This window comes from Manduca sexta, chromosome 4 (genome assembly GCF_014839805.1).
Source record: "Manduca sexta isolate Smith_Timp_Sample1 chromosome 4, JHU_Msex_v1.0, whole genome shotgun sequence".
NCBI classification, from domain to species: domain Eukaryota; kingdom Metazoa; phylum Arthropoda; class Insecta; order Lepidoptera; family Sphingidae; genus Manduca; species Manduca sexta.
In genome coordinates, this window is record NC_051118.1 from 5,356,262 (window position 1) to 5,379,084 (window position 22,823).

The 22,823-nt window shown below is 35.1% G+C and overlaps 1 protein-coding gene across 1 annotated transcript; it reads left to right on the forward strand.

Moving 5' to 3' along the window:
- The first annotated feature begins 2,043 nt into the window (after positions 1-2,043).
- On the forward strand, positions 2,044-22,436 carry LOC115448427 (sodium-dependent noradrenaline transporter). The gene is made up of 20 exons (XM_037442847.1): positions 2,044-2,129; positions 4,048-4,109; positions 6,238-6,351; positions 8,668-8,830; positions 11,450-11,497; positions 12,150-12,230; positions 13,174-13,296; positions 13,640-13,771; positions 13,836-13,898; positions 16,952-17,129; positions 17,552-17,685; positions 18,042-18,181; positions 18,484-18,587; positions 18,826-18,950; positions 19,566-19,678; positions 19,905-20,042; positions 20,301-20,400; positions 20,943-21,043; positions 21,554-21,721; positions 22,217-22,436. Exons 1-20 carry the CDS (start codon positions 2,066-2,068, stop codon positions 22,313-22,315), a joined length of 2,250 nt encoding a protein of 749 aa, XP_037298744.1. The 5' UTR covers positions 2,044-2,065; the 3' UTR covers positions 22,316-22,436.
- Positions 22,437-22,823: the final 387 nt, after the last annotated feature.

Below are 22,823 nucleotides of genomic sequence, written 5' to 3' on the forward strand. Positions count from 1 at the left end.
TGTGGAACGGACTGCCGAGACGAATGTCCGCAGGTTCAAATCCCAAGGGCACACACCTCTGATTTTTCTAATAAATTATGTGTGTATTCTTTGTGAATTATCGCTTGCTTTAACGGTGAAGGAAAACATCGTGAGGAAAACCTGAGAAGTTCTTTATAGGAATTTCGAGGGTGTGTGAAGTCTACCAATCCGCACTAGGCCAGCGTGGTGGACTAAGGCCTAATCCCTCTCAGTAGTAGAGGAGGCCCGTGCTCAGCAGTGGGCAAGTATATAATACAGGGCTGATATTATTATTTATTATTATAATATAAAAATACCCATGCGATTTTCATTTGAAAAAAAAATATGTGCAGATGCAGATGCACCTCCCTAAAAATAATCTTGGCGGCGCCCATGAATGTTACAGTAAACAAAAAAAAAATTGCCTGATAATTAAAACATGAAGCAATCAAAGCATTTCCCTAAAATATGATATGTCCATCAATTCAATATCCAAGGTTTATTTGTCAGTTTTATTTCGACCTTGAAAGCCTAATTTCGTGTGACCTCCACATTGAAATCTATGATAATTTGCGAAGTCACGTGATGAAATGTAATTAACTATACTATCACATTAACAGGTAATACGATGAATTTTGTTTTATGAATGTTCCAAACTGGTTGCGGAAGCTAAATTATAGATCAGTGATGGCATAAGCCGACGCGAAATAAGATTTTAGATTTTAACAATTTCGTAGGAAGACTGACTCTGTTTTTTAAAGGGATATAGCTAAAGAAAAAAAAGGTACTCAGCCAAGACAACGTGAAGAACCCACTAGCGCAAGGTCCCAAGTGGTTGCCCTGTTCGTCTCCCCTAAGACCGCTGCAATCAAAAAGATAAACACACGCACACACACACACACACACACACACACACACACACACACCCACACACACGTCACACCTTTATCTCTGCCTCGTGACGTGATAGGGGCAAATCCCTCGTCATATCGGACACAAATTTAAGACTCCGGCCTGATGCTGTTCATTGTATCATGTTGCCTGACCTGGGATTCGAACCTAAGATTTAAGAGCTTTAGTCATACACGCAATACTACTACGCAATCGAAGCAGTCTACTGCCAAAAAATATAATAAGGAAAATACTTTCAGCAGGATTGTAAATAATATCAATTAGAACAACTCAATATAAAACCTGACTCGCGTATAGAAACCTATATCTTAGCGTCAGTTATACCGCAGCAGATCTACGCCATCAGGGCAGTACACAGACATATGAGGGACAGTAACTTTTTCCTAATTATGTCTATAATATACCCAATTCCAGCTAAAATATTATCGTCAGTATTATCATGGTCACATTCTACAAGATCGCACGTTTCAAGTATTTATAAGTCTTGGAGTTTTTCCGACGTCTGTCCCACTACTTCTTTACAAACTTTGAAGGAATCTCGGAGTCTAACTCTTGAATTTAATGCGGCGACGAGGCAGCGTCATTTCCGCTCTGTTCGTATAAAAATGCATAACATTGTGAGGAAAATACGATGTGTATTTCGTTTGGTAATAATATAATCGATTATGACGTTAATCTTACTTCTAATCTCACCTTTATTTGAGCATGGCATATTGAGTTCCATGGTGTACCTACGTATAAAAAGCTACAGAATAAAATAATGCAGATTTTCTTTTGTTTTTAATTATCCGTGAGTGTCAATTCAAAACGAAACGATTTATATCTTTACTCCTATTTGCACGTATATAATAGGTATATTAATGTGTTGTATTACTTGGTTTCCTCATAATTACTTACATTATTTCTAGAAACTGTGGTATTTATTCACTGGTAAGAAATAAACGGGACGGCCATTGAACATTGTATTGAGAGAGCTATTAGTAATGTGGCCAACGTCATCTTAGCTTGTCTATAGTAAACATATACCTATATTACAGAAAAAAATCATTTTCATTTATTATTATATATGTAAGTATCAACAACAAAATGAAATAATGTCGTTTCTTTTGTTCAGGTGTGACGCAATGAACGAGCGGCGAGCGTAGCGTCCGGGATGGCGGGAATGCCAGTTTTGGGAAACAGCGTGGGAGCTGGCGAGCTCAGGGACACCAGTCGTGGTAATTTTACTAATATTATGAATGTGAAAGTTTGTAAAAATATTTGGATAGTTAATAAAAGTCAACGCCGACACCGCAAAACGAATAGAAGTATAATTTAGCACACAAATAGACTATGTTCTGTATTACCATACTTAATATGTGATGAAGGCAATTTTATATCTCGGACAAAATTTATTACGAAGCTGAAGTCGCAAGCAACTTCCCGTTTCTGCTTGTAAGTTGTATTTGAAGTTAACAAGGCTGTAAATAGTATATCATTGGCGAAAGGTGCATTTTTCTGAAAGGAAACCTGACACAATATATAGGTACTGACATGCATAAATAGAGTCTGTAAATCAATCTAAGTATATTTAGATTCTATATAAATTCTAAATAAAGGGAAGACGGCAGGAATTGGGTTATATGGACACTTCGCAATTGTAGAATGTATACAGATGCAGACCCAGTACTGTACCTGTCAATAACGTGTGTCGTCAGCGCGTTTACAATAGCCGTTTGCGCTTAGGCAAGATAGATAAGCCTTAGAATCTAAGTAAATTCTCTACAATTGGAAGTTTACCCTGAGCAAGTTGAACTTTATTTTCTAGTGGCTTCTCTTCGATTAATATAATATGATTGGAACGAAATACTTGACCAACTTAAGTCTATGGACAGGATTATCAAGCACGGCATAACTAAATATTTTTGGTAAATTTATTGGCAATGTGCTATAGCATTATTTAATAAATATTTTGGCAATATTGCTATAGAATTGTTTTCAATAAATATTTATAATAAATAGAATACGCACATGGCAATGTTTTGTAATTGCTTACGGAGTGATTTATCAGTTAAAGAGAAAATATTATTATAAGTTATTCATAAAAAATATGACTAAATAAGATGTGAGACAAGTAGACTAGTTTATATACACAACTGTCATTTTTAGTTATTTGTGTTGTACTTTATCCTAAGAATATTTTTTTTCTGACTGAATAATCAGTTAAGGAATTTATCAAAACTCTTTTGTTAATGCTCATCTGTATTAAAACTACAAGGAATTCGTGTAAAGCATTTCAGGCATATAGAGTCAAACGTTCAAACTATGCATTATTTGTTAGTGAAAACTAATATTTCAATAATACGATTTGTTTAGAAAGTTTATTTATTAACTTTACAAAAGTGATGTTTCCGAATTAATACATTATTATCATTTATAAAACAAGATTTAATGCAATAACAGACCGGCATAATTGTGTTCACTGCCGAGGGTCTCTCGTCAGTCCAAACTATATCTGGACTCTGCTCCATTTACCATCAAACGTCTTGGGGTCTCTGCCCCACTCCTATAATAGATAGAAAGCAGTAACTAAAGTCTAAATATCAGTCCAAAGGTCGTGGGTCGAATGTTTTTCATTCCGTTTCGATTCTGCGTACAACTGCAGTGCAATTTGAAGTCGGCTGAAGTGGCTGTATGATTGATACCTGCGTGGCGTTGGGAGTCCACGATAATTGTTCCCAATTGATTTCCCCGTAATGCAGAGTTATATTTGTGAAATTATCTGGAATTTAAGGAAGTATGTTGAAGTATTGAATATAACGCGATGATTGGAACGTTTAAATTGCAATATTATTAGATAAATGAAATTAACTGTAATTTTTTTATACATTCTTCATGAATAATCATTCATGTTAAGTTAATTTGATTTTTAATAAAATCACAATCTAGACTTCGCTTGTTTTTGACTTCTAAAGTTTTTTGAATGTTATTATATTGCAGACAAAATAGATTTAATGTAATTAATAAAAAGATGAAAGACATCGCATGTAATGAGCAGAGCAACCCTGTAGGAAGTGTTCTCGCAAACGTTTATAAACCCGATAAATCCAGAAACCCTGAGCCTCGTTTTGTTTCCAAATGCTTGTTTGTTTGCAGAGGCCAGCAACAGGTCTTCAAGCAGCGGCTCCCGGCGCGGATCGTCACCACGCGGTGGTTTGGTATGTTGTTTCATCCTATCTAGCTCTTAACTAATGGAATCGATGTTTATTTTAATAACCCTACCCTTCAGAAGGAGATGAGGTCCGTGCCCAGCACTGGAATACTATACATCGTCATTTTGACATTGCGTTACTAAATAAAAGCACATGCTCGTCTTCACCTTTGCTGATATTGTGGCAAAAATCATCATAACGAATATTTTTACCAAAAGTCCTGATTTTAGTTTCTGGTTTTTTTATCATTTTGTAGTTTAATTCGAATATGGCGAGTGCGTGAGTTTGTTTCTAACTGAAAGTATGATGCTGCCGCTACAACGAATTCTCTTAAAGTAGTAGTAGGTAGTTATTAGGACGCGTAAAATTAAAATTACTTTTTATTAATATTTATTTTGTTCGAAACTTATATGTTTTTTATTTTACATCTACGACTCAAGTAACTTCTTGTAAAGTGTTATTTTCAAATAGATATAGTCCATTGAAAAGTTACATTTGGGGTTGCGTTTTTTAGAGGACGCAATTTTATTTTTTTGAAGTGTAGGGGGGGTCAGTTTAAAGCTAAAACCTAATAAGAGGTTAGAAATAATAATAATAATAGCAGGCAGATGTTCTTTTGTTCCCTAATGGTCCCTTGGGTATTTGGGTATTAATGAGTACAAAAAAAAGTATTATGAACCTTATAAACACACGTTCTGATGACGTTGCAATGGACATTGCTTAACATTGAATTTCTTAACATTTTCGCTTATAACTTTTTTATTTATAGTTCTACGACAAAAGTTACTAGACCAAAGTTGTAGAGAATTTAATTTGCAACAAAAAATGTTTATAGATTTTTTTTGTCAGATAAATAGTTTAAGAGATACATCGTAAAAACCATTTCAACCCCTATTTTCAAGATGGCGGCCGTGGGACAAGGGTGGCGACCCCACAAACTTGGTTTTAGCTTTAGACTGACCCCCCCTACACTTCAAAAAAATAAAATTGCGTCCTCTAAAAAACGCAAGGTAAGGCCTAAAAAATGTAACATTTCAATGGACTAATAAGTAAGTATGTTGTTTAGTAACATAATGTCAAAATGACGCCGTATTATACAGGGTTGATTTTAACTTATTTTAACCAAGACAGCTACCTGCTTATTGACTGCTATAATCCTTTTTAAGCGATCTAGTGTTGTTTAAATGATCTAAGAGAAACTCCACAAGAAGTAATAATCAAATCCGACCCAGGAACGGAACTTATAACCTTCCAATTCACAGTAAACAGCTACCCATAGCAAAAACACCTTTCCAAATCGCTTTCAATACACGTGAAGTAACACCCACAGTCACTCGACACGTGCCGGAAATTGTATTTCTATGATTCGACTTATTCACTATTTACCTTTAAGAATAGTTTTGTAGCTCCTGATAAAGTCTATACAAAATACACTGATTGTATGAATAACAATAATTTAGTATCTGTTATATCGAAATAAACGTATTTCCTTACATATATACTCACGCGTTTTATTCCCTATGGGGTAGGTAGAGGCGCATCAGATGCATTTTTGGCAGTTTATTCTGTCCCATGATGTGATACTGGGTGAGCCCATATCCGGGCACAAATTTCAGTCTCCGGGCTGATCCTGGAACGCGACACATTTACCAGTCCCCTTAGAATGTCCCAAAAAACTCAACTCGTAAGTAATTTAATTTTGATGTTTGTGATTGGTCGAGAGACTAATGCATCAGTCACGTGTTACTCTCGCAACCAATCACAATAAAACGACACGGAGTCGCGTTTGTTTGGGACATTAAGGGGGCTTAGTTACTATGGCGGATTTTAACACCTTGTGTACAATGGTCGTTGTCTGGGCGGATACGAAATATAAACTACCACAAGCTGAAAATTAACGCTTATACACAGTAGTAGTGGTAGTAGTATAGCTGGCCATAGAGTGGCTCTATATCTATATTTGTTGACGGCTCTTCAGGGCAGTGGGAACTTTTGGGCGCCCGCTTAGTTTTATGTAGGTATGGGCCATGATGGGCCCCAATGCTCGGGAGCCTCGTATCCCTGATACAGCTGATACGGTGGTTAGTTACGCCCCTGCTTATACAGTATTTCTAATTCGGCTCGTTTTGTTCAGGACCAGGACAGCTGCGATGCGACCGTTCACAAGCCAGACTTGACGAGCGCTCTGCCAACCTCGCGCCCAAGACCTAGCAGCTATGACAAGGATTACGATAAAGTTCCTACTATGGTTTGTATATTTATTTTCCTGGGTCTTTTACCGTCGTTAAATATACTCAATGTATTTTACTATTTTCGTGGAACATATGTGGTCAATAAATGATATAGGATTCTGTAGCATTGAAATAAAACATTTTTTTTCGGATTTCTCCCCTACTACTTGACGCGTTTTATTTCAATATGAAACGTTTGCCTAAATAAAAAAAAATATATATCCAACCATTTTCGATAGGAATAGTATACATGTACGCGTAAGCTAATGCGTGTGAATTTTGCATTGTCTTTCCGCCCATAAATTGTAATTTCATAATCTAGGTTCCCACTTGTATAAGAATTTTCAGAAATCCAATTAGTAGATTCCGAGATAAATAAAATTTAAATCTCTAAATCATAAACATGAATATCAATATCGTTTATAGTTCCTTTAACGTAACCTACCTATATAATTCTGGAGAAATCTGTTTATGCGACAACTTGGACAGGTCACATGCGTGTGTGAGACACTTTTGACAGTAATACGATTGAGTTTAACCCTGATACGAACCCTCCAACTGGACAGCCTTTACATTCACGAACACCTATTGAACTCTTACCTGTCAGTACTTGACTAGAATTTATTCAATGGAATGAATTTTTTATGTATTCAATTGTACCTACCTACGTACGTATTTTTTGTTTTCATTTAAATGATATTGCAGCCGATATAATTACTAACTGTTAGGAAGATAAATGCAATTCATGAGTCGTATCGAAGACGCCTTTCCACAATTGTTAAAGCTAAAAGAAAACATAAAATGTTTTTGAATATCATCGATATATCCAAGCGATAGACTTATCGATCGAATATGTTAAGATCAGGGGGGCCCTATTCCGCCTACGGGGGCATATCCGTCTTTTTACAATTACGAACGTTCTAATCGAAGGGCAGTTGTAATAGTCGTATAAGTAAATAAGTTATTTTGTTTAACTCTGACCTATACGACTTTCGAAGCTGTTCTTCGAATAGAACGCGCGTAATTGCAAAATTACGGATTCGCCTCTATATACGGAATAAGGCCCCCTATTTTAATACCATTTTTTTGTGTATTCTATTAGCATTACGCTTATAGCAAGACGTTTTAGCTACAGCCCTAGGTAATGCAGTGTAGGTAACTCAAAGTAGTGGTGTTGCTACCAACCCTATTCCTGTTGGCTTGCCTTTTTATATAATCTAATTACTATTACAATGATTTACAGATCGAGTTTATGGATATTAGTATTTATATGCTGTGTCCGGTTCCCTTTCGGAAAATGTCACCTTTCGCCACTGTTAGCTACCTAGTTATTAGCTACTATAGTGAGCCGTCCGTTGCTAAGCTGTCAACTAGCCGCCATTTTCAATAAACGATCTTAATCTTTTTCTTCGATCTATCTCATTAACCGACCAATCAGAATAACGTTTTTTGACATACTTACAAATGATTTATTTTAATTGGTTCATCCTCGGAATCGGATTAAAAATTGAAATTGGAATCGTTTATTGAAAACGGCTGTAGAGTAATTATAATTTATAGAAAAATCTACACTAATAAAAACAAAATAATAGTTTAATATAAGATATAATATAGAATGTGGCGCTAATGACTAAGCTAATTCTCTATCACATTATTGCTTTATAACTCTGTTAGGTAATCTTAATCACCCATCGGCCCCTAGATGGTTTAAGAGTCAAGGCGCCGCCGCTTATCTGTTGTCTTGTCTAATGTAGGGATGATTATGAACTGAGTAATTAGTTAATGTAAATTGTAGATCCAAATTATATAGCGTACCGAGTAAATAGTTTTTGGCATTCGCCGTATTGGGAATATGTTTCATTTGCTTGTAAATTGATAAAAAAAAGTATGTTGGGGTCTATTACGTGCCAAAACCCACTTGGGCATTATTTATTTTAATGATTTGTGCAATAACGTTTCTATCGTACATTTTTTTACGAGGTAAGACTACCTAAACAAGTAAATCTATTTACTAGCCATAAATAACTGTACTTACGTCGTGTTCAGGAACAACGATCAAATTATTTGTTGTTATTTCAAATAAAGGCACATAAGCAGGATACACTATAGATGAAAACATAGACAAAATCATAGAGCATAAACATTGAAATAATTATAACAATAATTTCACACGCACACACACTTAATGAAGACGTCGGAAGACGATCGCGAGGAATCTTAGAAATAAGTCAAGCGTTGGACTAATATAAATATATATAGATCAATGAACAAGCCTCATTTTATTAATTTATGTTTTTAAAAATATTGGATTTTAGAATTATTTTTTTTCATAGGCGAGTCTCAGCGGCACTGTTGTGGTCACACATACTGCTCCATCGTACGAAGAACAGCGAGCTAGTCCAGCGTTACTGAGCCGCGGGGCCAGTGGCACTCCTGGAGGCAGAAGCGTCCGCGACGATGGCTACTGTTCGGCCAGCAGCACGCCGAGGGCATTTGGTAAGTGTTTTATCAGCCTTCATAAATTTATAACTGTTATTCTTGATATAGCGTTCCTCTATGCAGTGGCGGCTTTTACCGTCGCAATGCATAAGCCGGGAGCAAAAAATTATGCTCGATTTTATAAATATCGTTGTTGGTGCTTTGCTTATCAGGGTAGTAATTTTGTAAAAAAAACGAAAATGAAAGAACAGGCATGACGAAGTAAGAAGCTCTAGGCGGTTGCCTAGTCCCCACCGCCTGAAGGTTGCCACTTTCCCCATGGAAGGGGAAGAGAAAGAAAGAATTCTCTTCTTTCTAGTATCCAAATTGATATAAAATTTATGGGACTTACTATAACTATCTCAGGATCTGTATTTAATGGTACATTTAACTCATCACTACGCGGTTTACATCCATATTAATAGGTATGTCGAACTGTTTTAAATTAACAAATCAGAGCATCACACTAAATTGCCCGAGATAATAAAGAAAACAGTTTCTCCAATAACAAACGTAGTACGGAAGTACAAACCCGAAGTAAATAAACATTGAAGTGGCAATAACTTGCAACACTGGAGCACTCTACATCACCTACGGTCCAGTTTAATATATTTTTTCACGGTTAAATTGCTTGCAACACCAAGAGATTTTTTTTATCGCTTCGATGGTTGAAGTGTTTCATCCGAATTCATGTTTTGGTAGAAATGTAATATTTTTGAAGTATTTCGGTATATCGCGCAGTAACATTTCATGCAGTTAAAAGGCCATTGATATTTATTGAGTTATTTTGTATTATTAAACTTTAATTAACTATGCCATATTGGCCCACATAAGTGTGTCGCGTTCCAGGATCAGCCTGTGTATATGCGGTTCAGACAGGCCGGCAAAGTTGTCTCAACTGTCGAGGGATAATCCTTTCGTCAGTCGACATTCTATTGGACCCCACTCCACTTACAGTCTTACAGTTACACTCCACTACAATACTTACAGTTATCAGGCACAGTGGGATCATTTTGCCTCGAGCGTATAAAAAAAATACAATTAATAAATGATTATCACTACATAGTATAAAACAAAGTCGCTTTCTCTATCCCTATGTATGTTTAAATCTTTAAAACTACGCAACGGATTTTAATGCGGTTTTTTTAAGTGATAGAGTGATTCAAGAGGAAGGTTTATATGTATAATAATAATATCCATTAAATAGTGGAGAAATACTGTTATTTTGTTATGTTATACCCGTGCGAAGCCAGAGCGGGCCGCTATGTTTTTATATATAACGTTCACAGTTTTTCTATAGTGTATTTAGTATCAGCATTGCACCCGTGCGAAGCCGGGCGGGTCGCTAGTTAAAAATATATTATAACAAAGTCCTCTGATACGGGCAGAACATTTAAACACGGCGCGGCGTATTATTACCATGACAGTCCTTAAAATTCAATGACAAGAAAGATTGGTTATTTTTAAGGTCTGAATGTAAGTAATTTTCGTTCTGTCAGGAAGTTTCCCTGAGGGCCCGGTGACCTCTATTACCCACCTATTGATTACCTTTTGATGAGCTCTTTCAAATTGATATCTTTTTAAATGACGAAGATCTTTTAGAATGTGTATGCTGATTTTTTAGGTATACATTATGTTTCAGTATTGCTTTATTTCTTTTAAATAATGTTTTTAATCATTTCTTTTTATTTAAAAGTCTGCAAGGTTCTGCTCTATGTAGAGTCATGCTTATAAAATTGTTAATTTATATAATATAATATACCAATTCTTTAGTATTAATCTATATTATTTGGTTTTTTTTTTATTTGTTATGGCTCTGGAAAAATAGGTACTTATATTTAATGTTGTTTATTGCTATCCTTTACAAGCTTAGTAATGAATAGTGTTTCTAGAGTAAATAGTATTTTCTTACAGAATAAATATAATCAACATGCGGTTCTAAATCTAATACAAATAACTAAAAATATTCAATTAGACATGTAAAATTCCATTTCGTACGGCAAAGCGCGGCCGATATTAGCGGGTTCCATTTTTGAATTCCAATATGGAGTTGGCACCTCTGCGGAATTATTGCGGAATTTTTCCGCATCGGCATCCCATTATGCGGTGCAGGGACGGATGCTTGGCTTTATTAAGATCTCACGGGATGGCGAGGTATTCCGTAAGAATGAGGTATTAATTTGATGGTTTAATTTTAGGGTATGTTTTGGTGATTTTTGAAAGTATAGTTGTGGTTTCCCTTGTGAGTTTCTTGGAGAATAAGATTTTTTTTTATTCTTATTCTTGAATTGATTGAAACAAAATGTATGAATTTCTGCAACAAATATTACTAAAGTAACGGTATCATTGATAGCCCATTTAATTTTAAAATCTCTTTGATTAAATATCAACGTATTCTTACATATTTTCAAATTTAATAATAAAATAACTAACAAAAATCATAGTATTTTGTAACACAAAAGAAATTGGTGTAGTGGACCATGTTAGGAAACAGGCTATTGTGGTCATACTACCTTATAAGTGTATTACAAATACTGATACGACACCAACCTTTAATTGATAGATAATAAATCTATTTGCATTGTTCCTGCTGGATGTCTCCCATAATATTATTTAACTAATGAATTTTTATTACAGATCATAAATCTACGAAAGGATCCGTTGTCACTCTGTCTTGCTATAAAAGTAAGTACATAAATTTAGTATATTTCTTTTTAATCGAGCTCGGCAAAGGAAATGAATTACCAGCGCCGGATCTAGAGGGGGGCAAGCCGGGGCCCATGCCCCGGGCGGCGAAGTCAGATGGCGGCAAATTCAAACTTGGCAGACGAATACCCAACTTATCATTAACGCAATTTTGCCATAAACACATAAATGATGTTCCGCGGGGCCCGAAATGATGATGATGACAAAGGTAAAAATAAAGGTGGATGGTGGCGGCATTTACCAGATGTTGCCCCGCCTCGAAAAAGATCCGTGGCTGTGAATTACACCTGATGGTAAGCGCGACGCCGTCCAGATAAAGTATCGATTGGCAACAGATGGCTATCTCAGACCATTCTACACAATCATGCCGGCCTACTAAGAGGTTTCTTCACGCTACTACGGAAGGACTCAGGGCTATAGGAAGAAGGTACACGCCCAGGCAAACTATTCCAAAGCCTAATGGTGTGTCATAGTAAAGAGTTGGCGAACCTATGCGTTTGGGCCGTGAAGGTTTTAACCATCGAGCTGTGGCTTCCACTATGCATGGTTCTGTTGAAGAAAAGAGTGGAGGGGAATAAATTAAACAATTGAACATAACTTTACCTTACTAATATAAGTTTATTTTTCTCAGAAGAGCCTAAAATTCAGATTGAAGAAGAATGCTTCTACACCGACACCTCTAAGCGGTTAAGGGCGAACAGTATTAAACCTGGTAATTTGTATATTATCTATACTATATTGGAAAGATAAAAAATAAAAACAAAGTATCTTGTTTGCGAACAATCCCTTTTTAATTGTCTTGACAGTTTTTCTACTAAATACAATAGAGACGTAAAAGTTGGAAGATAATATTATATAGAGTGGATTTTTAAGACGACTGACATAGGGTAGTTCATTTTACCAATATAAGTATAAAAAAAATTCGTAGTAGACGGTCCATCATTTTAAATATAAAATAATTTTGAAAAACAAAAAACTTGACGCCTGTGAATCTTGTTGCTAATAATTACCACAAGAGTCTAGGCTTTGCATTTTTTTCGTGCGAAATAATATTATTATATTCTTTATATTTAACAATAAAAATTACTTGATTCTACATACTTTTGCTATAAAATGGAATCGGGTTATCAAAAATAATGAGTTCATGCTAAATAATGATAATTTTCGTCAATTTTGTATGAACAGAATGAATTCAGTGTTTATACTCGCGCTGCTTATTTAATTGGAAAAGTTGTCTTATTATTATTGTCACACTAAAGTGAAATTAAAACTTCACGTAAATAACAGTTTTGATTTTCTGTTCAAGGGAAACCTTCGTCAACATTATAAAAACATATGAGACTCTAATTATTTAGTCAAAGATTTACTAATAAAGGTGTGTAGTTTACGTTGCTCTAGCAAAGGGTTATAGAGTATACTTAATATAACTTATTGCGTAATAATAAATTTGATTGGTAGTATTTTAAGTCCAATAAATATACTTTCAAATTTCACGACTGTATTCCGAAAATAGATGAAAAATAATTAATTATGTTCACCTATGTACATATTTTTACTAATTCTCAATATTTAGGTGGTTAGATTGAAAAAATATATTTTCCAACATTGAGTTCAAATAACAACCCAGACATTTTACTTATTTTTTAAAATTTTAGAAACAACAGACGGCCGTGAAACTTGGGGGACTGGTGCGGATTTTCTCTTGTCCATAATTGGGTTCGCGGTTGACCTTGCGAACGTGTGGCGGTTTCCTTACTTATGTTACAGGAATGGCGGAGGTGAGTTCAACTTTTACATAGTACCTATGTTTTATTATAAAATTATATAAATTACGCCTTTATTTAAAACATAAATAAAGTTATTTTATATCCGCAATTTTAATTTCTTCATAACCTTTATAATCCTTTCTCTGCAGCAGAAAGTCGTTGAAATTTTTAATTATTATTTAAGTCGGTTGTTCAGATTAAAATAAACTTTTTCATACTAACAGGACGTTTTAATTTGTATTATCCTTCATACGTAGTTTCTTGATTCTTGATGACAGAAAAAGCAATTTCTACAATAGATTGACAATGTATAATGTCTCACCTTTGTAATTGATTGCTTCCTTCGTTCGTACAGGTGCATTCCTGATTCCCTACACTCTCATGTTAGTGTTCGGAGCCGTCCCTCTATTCTACATGGAACTCATTTTGGGTCAATACAACCGGCAAGGGCCCATCACGTTATGGAAGATTTGTCCTCTATTCAAAGGTATGTTTGTGGTTAACATTTTTAGTGCATAGTTAATGATACTAATTATGTTTTATTGTTTTAGGTGTCGGATTCTGCGCAGTCATGGTGGCTTTCTACGTGTCTTTTTACTACAATGTTATCATAGGTAAATATTTCTTTTTAAATAGCTTTATCTAGCACTTAACACAACTTTAAAAGAATCGTTGTAACGAGACCGACCATCTTACATAATGTTGTAGCTCTACCAGTCTTAATAACATAAAAAGTAAACTTATATTAAATCATAATCAATTATTTTATGCACATATTATTTGTTTATATTTATTTTTACGTAAATGTATATAGGTATATGCATATACATGATTACGTCTTTATTTATCAATTACATTACATAAAAATAAACCCATATTCCAACGTTCGGAAGAGAGCGCTTTTTGCAACTGACCGCCTATTGTTACACTAGATATAGTTAATAAGTATATTTGTGTGTTTTTTTCTGTTACTTATGTGGTGTTCAATAAAGAGTTGATATCTATATTTCTACACGAAAGAATTTTTAAGATAATGTTACCATTCCGGTCTAGCTGCTTTATTTTCGGTTTTGGACAATAAAAGACCTACTAAATAACCAGTGCAGTGTTATTCATCGTCCAATACCATTTATGATACCAGAGACCAAGTGTTCTCGGTCTTGATGGCAAGGAATCAGATTAGGTAATGAAGGAGACATTTAGGTCCCCGGAATGTTCTAGAAAATAAATTGTGTTTTATAAAGCATAACTATGGCTCTGTTCTGTCATCTATCTATCTTCTATCTATACTTATAATAAATCTGTAGAGAGGTCAATTCTGTACATGAAATATATTTCAAAAATAACTATCAGGGGATGATTAGGGATCGATACTGATGCCAAAAATGCAATTAGTAAAATTTTTGTCTGTCTGTCTGTCTGTCTGTCTGTCTGTATAACCGTTATAGAAACAAAACTACTCGACGGATTTTAACGAAACTTGGTACAATTATTTGTCATACTCCTGTGCTGGTTATAGTATACTTTTCATCACGCTACAATTAATAGGAGCAGAGCAGTGAAGGGAAATGTTGGGAAAACGGGAGAAGTTACTCCATTTTTAAGCTTCCGTCGCGTGTGCAACCTTAATGGTTAAAGCTACATAGAAATCATGTATGACGGAAATGTTCTCCTTAAAATTATGTAAAAATATCCCACGACAGCATATGTCTATCTTTTATGGTTGACTCACAATGACATGTGTAACTCCCGATAGCTTAGCAGTTCGAAGCTTTCTCATTATATTTGTTTACTAATCTTAGGAACTATCGGTCCAAACTGAAAAATTCTTTTTGCGTTGGATAGCCCTTTATTTGTGGATTGCTATAGGCTATATATCATCACGCTATACCCAATAGGAGCGGAGCAGCAATGGCTAATCTCTGGAACTAACGGTCCAAACTGAAAAAATATTTTTGCGTTGGATAGCCCTTTGTTCGTGGAGTGCTCTAAGTTATATATCATCACGCTATGACCAATAGGAGCGGAGCAGTAATGGCTAATCTTAGGAACTACCAGTTTGAACTGAAAAATTCGTTTTGTGTTGGATAGCCCTTTATTTGTGGGGTGCTATAGGCTGTATATCATCACGCTATGACCAATAGGAGCGGAGCAGTAATGATACATGTTACAAATACGGGGACAATTTATTCGTTTTGAGAGCTTCCGTTGCGTGCGCTGCGTAAACGGTTAAAGTTATGCAACAATGATGTATGTCGGGATTATTCCTCTTAAAAAGTTCTAAAAAATATATTATAAAACAAAGTCCCCCGCTGCATCCGTTTGCCTGAACGTCTTAAACTCAAAAACTACCCAACGTATTAAGATAAAATTTGGTATGGAGACAGTTTGAAACCCTGGGAAGAACATAGGCTCCCGGGAAACTACTACTTTTATAATGGAAAACTTTAGCCTGAAAAACTTTATAACGCGGGCGGAGCCGCGAGCAAAAGCTAGTATAGAATAAACTCCTCAGATTCGTATGGTGCTAAATATGATCCTATTTATAGCACGCGTTGCCGCAAACCATCGTTATACGTATTACTATAATAGTCTATTATCAATTAATGTCTTATCAATATGTAATATGTTATCAACGCTACACCGTAACCGATAGCCCTAAAATATTATGATCTAATTGGTCGTTTGGAACGCTACCAAAATTTAAAATTTATTCGTGTAAGTTACATTGTTTTAATGGGCATGTAATGTTTCAATAATACAGGCATTTTGAATATTTTATGTGCCATATCTACGTAACTCATGTCATATTTTAATATCGCAATACATTCTAGAATATTCTGATACAAATGCAAAGATACTTGCAAGCAAGATCATAACTAAAACCACTGTTTCAATGAATGAAAATTGAGAAATTCCGAACAACCGCAAGCTTCAATCTAATATTGTGAATTTGACCTTTCAGTCGCAAAATTTATATTGAATATTCCAAAATGATATAGGATTGAAATCTGTGGTTGACATCGAGCAAAAAGTGGAAAATATTTGAGTCATTTGTCTCTGAGTTTGTGCAAGAATAGTTGCATTTCCGTCCTCTCCTGTTATTGTCGTTGAAATATCAGCGCCACTTAAATCTTTGGCAGATCTTTGTTAAGCGCTGAAAAGAGACTAAAAAGCCAGAATATAATATTTGGACTGCAAAAACCATAGTAAATGACTAATATTTGTGTTAGAGTACTACGTACTCAATTATAATTATAACTAGCTTTTGCTCGCGGTTTCGCACGCATTAAACAGGTTTTCTGGGATTAAACTGCCGCTAAGTATATATTTACCCGGAATAAAAGTAGCCTTTGTCCTTCCTAAGATATCGAACTATGTCCATACCAAATTTCATAAATCCGTTAGGTTGTTTTTGAGTTTATCGCGTTCAGACAGATATACCTACATGTTCGTGGAACTCTGTTTTAAAATATATTAATCAGTGATTGGTAAAACAAAGACGATTTATGAATTTAATTCTTTTTCAGTTTATTTAAAAAATAGTACAAAGGTATATAATTTATATTTTCAAACACAAATCAGCCGCCTGTAAATATAATAAGTTCTCCCAGTTTACTTTTGAATGCGGTATGTCCACGTATGTATAGTTGTTATCCTCGCGTAGGATGGGCGTTCTACTTCCTAATATCATCAGCCCGCTCCGAGCTCCCGTGGGTGCACTGCGACAACTCCTGGAACACGGAGCAGTGTTGGGACGCGGCTCGGCTGAACGCAACCAACCGAACTGATGTGAAGTACCAAGGACCCTTATCGCATTTTACCCCGGCCTCCGAGTTCTTTCAGTAAGTATTTAAATATTTTATAGTGTTTCGGAGAGTCAATAATTTTTTTCATCGGGTTCATAAAATGTACAGTTTTTGTAAGTATTAGTACTGATAATTTGTGCAAAATAAATGTTAAATTTGTAAACTTACCTTAAGCAGGAAACATAAGTACCTATCTTCGAAGTTCAATACTATCAGATGATTTGAAACGCCTCGAACTTTTTAATATATTTAAGATTCTTCTAGCATCTCACTCATGCCTCAGAGCTAATTAAATATTATTATCATGAAACCTCTATGATCCAACTCATAGTTAATTCGAAAAATCTGGACAAGTTAGTGTTGGCCCTCCAGCTTTTATTTTAGATCTGTCTCATGCTTCTTCTTTCTATCCTTTTTTATATTATCCCTCTACACTGTAACATTGTTTCTTCTTACAGCCGTGCTGTCCTGGAAATGCAGCACTCAGAAGGACTTAACGACTTGGGCTTTCCGAAATGGCAACTGGCTGTCTGTTTGGGATTGGTTTATGTGACGCTTTACCTTTCTCTTTTCAAAGGAGTCAAGAGTTCGGGTAAGTTTGCATAAACATTTCCAAGTTTTGTAAGAAAGTCAGAATGCCTATTAGGTGCCGTGCAGACGCTGCAACTTGGTGCCGAGAAAGGATTCTAGATTTTGAAACTGATAGTTGCTTCAATAACTTTAGTAACCTACAATGCTACGAAACATAAAGTTGGTGAAATTACTGAAGCCACTTTTGAAGGTAGCAAAGATACCTGAAGTTGTTTAATCAGTTATCTATTTCGTAAATAACGTAGCGTTACTCGAAGATACGTTGAAAGCATCTGTACATCGCCTTATAGGACTAGTCTTCACCTGTGACTTTGAAATTATAATAGTGGTAAGTCTTTATAATTCCTTTTCTTGTAGGCAAAGTAGTATGGATGACAGCTACAATGCCATACGTGGTACTGTCGATATTGTTAGCTCGGGGTCTGTTGCTTCCTGGTGCCACTCGAGGCATAGCGTATTATCTGCAACCAGAACTCACCAGACTTAAGGATACACAGGTATGATCATGGTTTTAATGATTAACCTAATTTAATTATCTGCAGTGTATTTGTTTTTAACCCCAATGTCTTGCTTTTTATAGCTTTATTCTATAAGCTGTCATATTATTCCAAACCTTATTACGGAATATGTTATTAGCGATAGTAAACATAACTTTATTATGATAGATTAAATCTCTGGGAGCTGACATATTCGGTCTTCTTCTTTTTGCAAATAATGGCTAAATTTAGGGCTATTGGGATATTAATCTCTATAGCTATTTAAACTTCTATCCTGATATAGCATTCCTTTGTCCTTCCAGGTGTGGGTAGACGCCGCTGTCCAAATTTTCTACTCCGTTGGCGCTGGATTTGGAGTTCACCTTTCCTATGCCAGCTATAATACCTTCCATAACAACTGCTATAGGTAAATATATAACATAACAACTAGATAAGACTGCCTTTTTAAATCCTTCTCTGATTTGTGATCTATGTAATGTATCTAACTACTTAAGTTTATAGAGCACACTAATAGACCAATTTCAAGTTAAATCTTTAGGTAAATGTCAAATATCTTACCAAATTCTATAAATAAGATTAATGTATTTATTCATTTTGTAAACCAATTAAAAAAGAAAACTATATTATTCCGTTCGTTCATGCAGAGACTGCTTGGTCACAACTTTGGTGAACTGTTTCACTTCGTTCTTCTCCGGTTTCGTGATCTTTACTTACCTTGGCTTCATGTCGTACAAGCAAGGAGTGCCGATTTCCTCAGTGGCTACAGAAGGTAATTTTTATGGCATGATACCTATCTATTAAATCTTCGAAAAAGGTATGTAAAAATAAAAAATAAATCACAATTTAATGGGTCTCCTGTTGAGTGACGTAGCTTGCTATAAAAGGGGCCTATATAAAAAATTGTTGAGGCCAATCCAGGGCAGTGCGAACTTTTAGGCGCCCGCTTAGTTTAATGTAGGTATTAGCCAAGACGGGCCCCTAAAGTTCGGAGGCACTGTAACACTAATAGGGCTAATACGACGGTAGCTATACCTCAGCTCCTGCTCCCTCGTTAACTGCACGAATTGAAGCAAATAAGATTGTTAGAGTTAGTTTGGTACCTATGAGGATGCTGCCAGTTGCCACCAATAGTGTCATTTAGTTATCTCAGGTTATTTTAGTACCGCTTTGATGGAAAAGGGTTAATAACAAAGAGTGGCACACCGTTTAAGAGTCATCTTTACCTTTCCACTTTTTTGAAACAATTCTTAACACAGAGTTCTATGAAACAATGATAGTTCAATCCTGTTTAGTGTAATATCCAAAGTTCCATGGTATGATATGTTATATGAATACATCCATCAGAACATAATTGCAGAAGATATTCTGCGTGTCTTCATTTTAGGACCTGGACTGGTGTTTCAAGTTTATCCCGAAGCGGTGGCAACTCTACCGGGAGCAAGTCTTTGGGCAATGCTGTTCTTCTTTATGCTGATTATGCTCGGTTTAGATTCTGGGGTAAGATTTTGACGCTATAAAACTAAGTAATGGCCTGAAATATGAAAATACGAATTGATGATATCTGTGTTCAAATCACAACATCGTGTTGTAGATTGTGTGCTCTCCTATCTTGTTTTTTTTAGTGACGTCAAAATAGGAAAATCATTTTTTCGTATTATTTTATGTTTGTGTTGCCAAATAATGTTTTTGAATCATATACTTAAGATAATAATATTCTACACAGATGGGTGGGTTGGAATGTGTCATTACCGGTCTGCTGGACCAGGCGAGGTCCAGTGGAGCTCACTGGTTGCGTCGAGAGCATTTCACTTTACTAGTCGTCTGTGTATCCTTCTGCGTCGCTTGCATCAACGTTACTCCGGTAATCAATACAATTAAATTCAATCGATACAATTGTACCCAATGTATCAAAAAAAAGTTATTTCGTTCTATAAGTCACAACGCAGACGCTGTCAACGTGTTGCTAAGATATACTGGTGTGAAACTGGCATTTGTTTCCACAGGTTTAATAATATCAGTATCTATCAGTTTCATAACAGTTTAGTGTTTCTTAGCAACAAAAGACAGCGTCTACTTAACGCCTTAAACCAAGAAGATCCATAAGTTTAATATATTGCAGGGAGGCATCTACATGTTTCACCTCTTGGACACCTACGCCGCTGGTATATCTCTACTGTGCTCTGCCCTGTTTGAAGCTTTGGCTGTTTCCTGGTTCTATGGTAAGATTTATTAATTTTACTAGTGGGCCCGGCAGACGTTGCCACATACCATATTTTGTATAAAATATTTTTCACCTTTAGGTCTCGACAGCAGCGCCACCTATCGGGTCGAAAATTATCCTATGATACAAACTGGAAACTGGAACTATATAAACTCTCAATTTGTTTAAGTATTGAAATCACGTGTACGAAAACATATTTTCATACAAAAATATCACTCAAACTGACAACCTTTCTGTAGATTTTTTTTGTGGAACCTTTTTCCTGATTATCAGGGACATAACGAAAACGGAGTCAGTGAAGTCGGTCGAGCCGCTTATTAGTAATAATGACCTTACGTAGTATATGTGGCAACTGATTTTTATTTATATAAGTAGATAATACTTTCTTGTACATGAGTGACTTATAAACACCACAAGAAAGAGAACAAAGTACAAATGATGATCTTACTCTTTAAAGACAACCATGGGATGGATATAAGTGAAAAGTTGTTTTTCTATTTATGCTTTTCTATATTGATTTACTAATTACACCATTTGCAGGTCTGAAACGTTTCTCGGATGACGTCGAAGAGATGCTTGGCTTCCGTCCGGGGATCTACTGGAGGATATGCTGGAAGTTCGTCAGTCCGATATTTATCATCGTAAGCATTATTCTTATTTAAAATGAAAGAAGTATGTCCATCATAATATATAGTGATCTATATTTTAAACTACTTAAATTATGTAACGCGTCAAAACTATTTAAGTACTTAACAAAAATTAAACTTCAAAAACAAAAAATTTATGTCAAAACCCAAAAAAATTAACATAAGAGGTATATACTGGTAACCAATTTTGAAGTCAGTGACTAAATATGACCTTTATATAAGTATGTATTGTTTTTGTATATTTGTTCAAGTATTTATCAAGCTAGCAATTTTATTAGTCACTTAATAAATACTGATTATTGTAACCAACATAAAAATATATATACGTCGGATTGGGAACCTCTTCTTTTATTAAGTCGGTTAGTGGAATTAAGAATAATATCGAGTCAGTAGTGCATCTATCACTTTATAAAGCATGGCTGAATCACCGTCACAAACTATTATTCATAAAATGAAACAAGCATGACCGACTAGAGTTGGGTGCTATAAACTAATTCTTTCTAGGGTGTGGTAGTCTTCGGGCTGTTATATCAACAGCCACTACAATACCAGCACTACACGTACCCACCGTGGGCCGTGGTGCTGGGCTGGGGGCTGGCCTGCTCCTCCATTCTCATGATACCCATCGTCGCCATCTACAAGATCGTGTCCACGCCTGGTACTTTTAGACAGGTAATATCAGATTCCGTGTATGTATATATTAAGGGTGCTAGAGATTTGTCAATTTATAGGTTATGTACAAATAGTTCTAAGATAACTAAGTAACTATATCGTTTAATGTCTTTGGTTATGTATGATAATTGTCACTTTTTTGAAGACGATAACATCCTTGCAGTAAAAGTTGCGCAATTTTTTTAGTTGCCAAAGTGAAGTCGCTTATAGGAGGAATAGTTTTGCAAAATGGCCGACTCTCACGTCACCTATGTATTTCCCGCCAAATACATTTTGGCAGGAAATGTATAAATAATTGTCCATATCTATGGTTGTTACTCAGAAGCGATTTATGTTTGTAACTATAATATAATATAGATGTATTATGAAACAGATAGGTAAATAAATTAATAACTTATAGTTCAAAATTATGCATATTTTTCTTAACCACTGTCCTATGTTACTGTTATGACAGTAATAAACGAGTTCATTTGATGTCATTATTGCTCATTCCAGCGTATCGCCTGCTGCATATCGCCGGAATCTGAACATGAAGCCATCCGCGGCGGCGCTCCTGTTAGTCGCTTTACTTGGAAACATTGGCTGTATGTCTAAGCATTATTTTGCTTTTCCTAAGTTTACGGCAACTAATAGAAAACTATAAATAAGGTAAATATTCGTGTACTTAGCTGATAAAAATATAAATATCTATTTAAGTTATAAAACTTTATAATTGAATGCTATTTAGAACTTCTAATTATTACTAAAATATTAAATGTTACTTATAAAATAGATATGCTATACCTTAATTATCAAATAATATTTTATTGAATAAATTACTTATATTGTTTATGAAATTATTTTGTAAATATATTGTTAAACATTTATTTGCAATGTTATGTGAATTGGAACGTTATACTATATTTAAATATTATTCGAACGTTAAACGGTCTAGTAATTAAAATTGTCTAGATGTAAAAATATTGTATAAGCTTACATCTTATCTATGAGTATAGTAATAAATTTCATTATAAATAGTTTCGTCATAATGTGAATAAATTGCAGGCATCGGCCAATTAATATTTTGGCGAACAATAAGTAAATATCTGTTTAGTCCAAAATA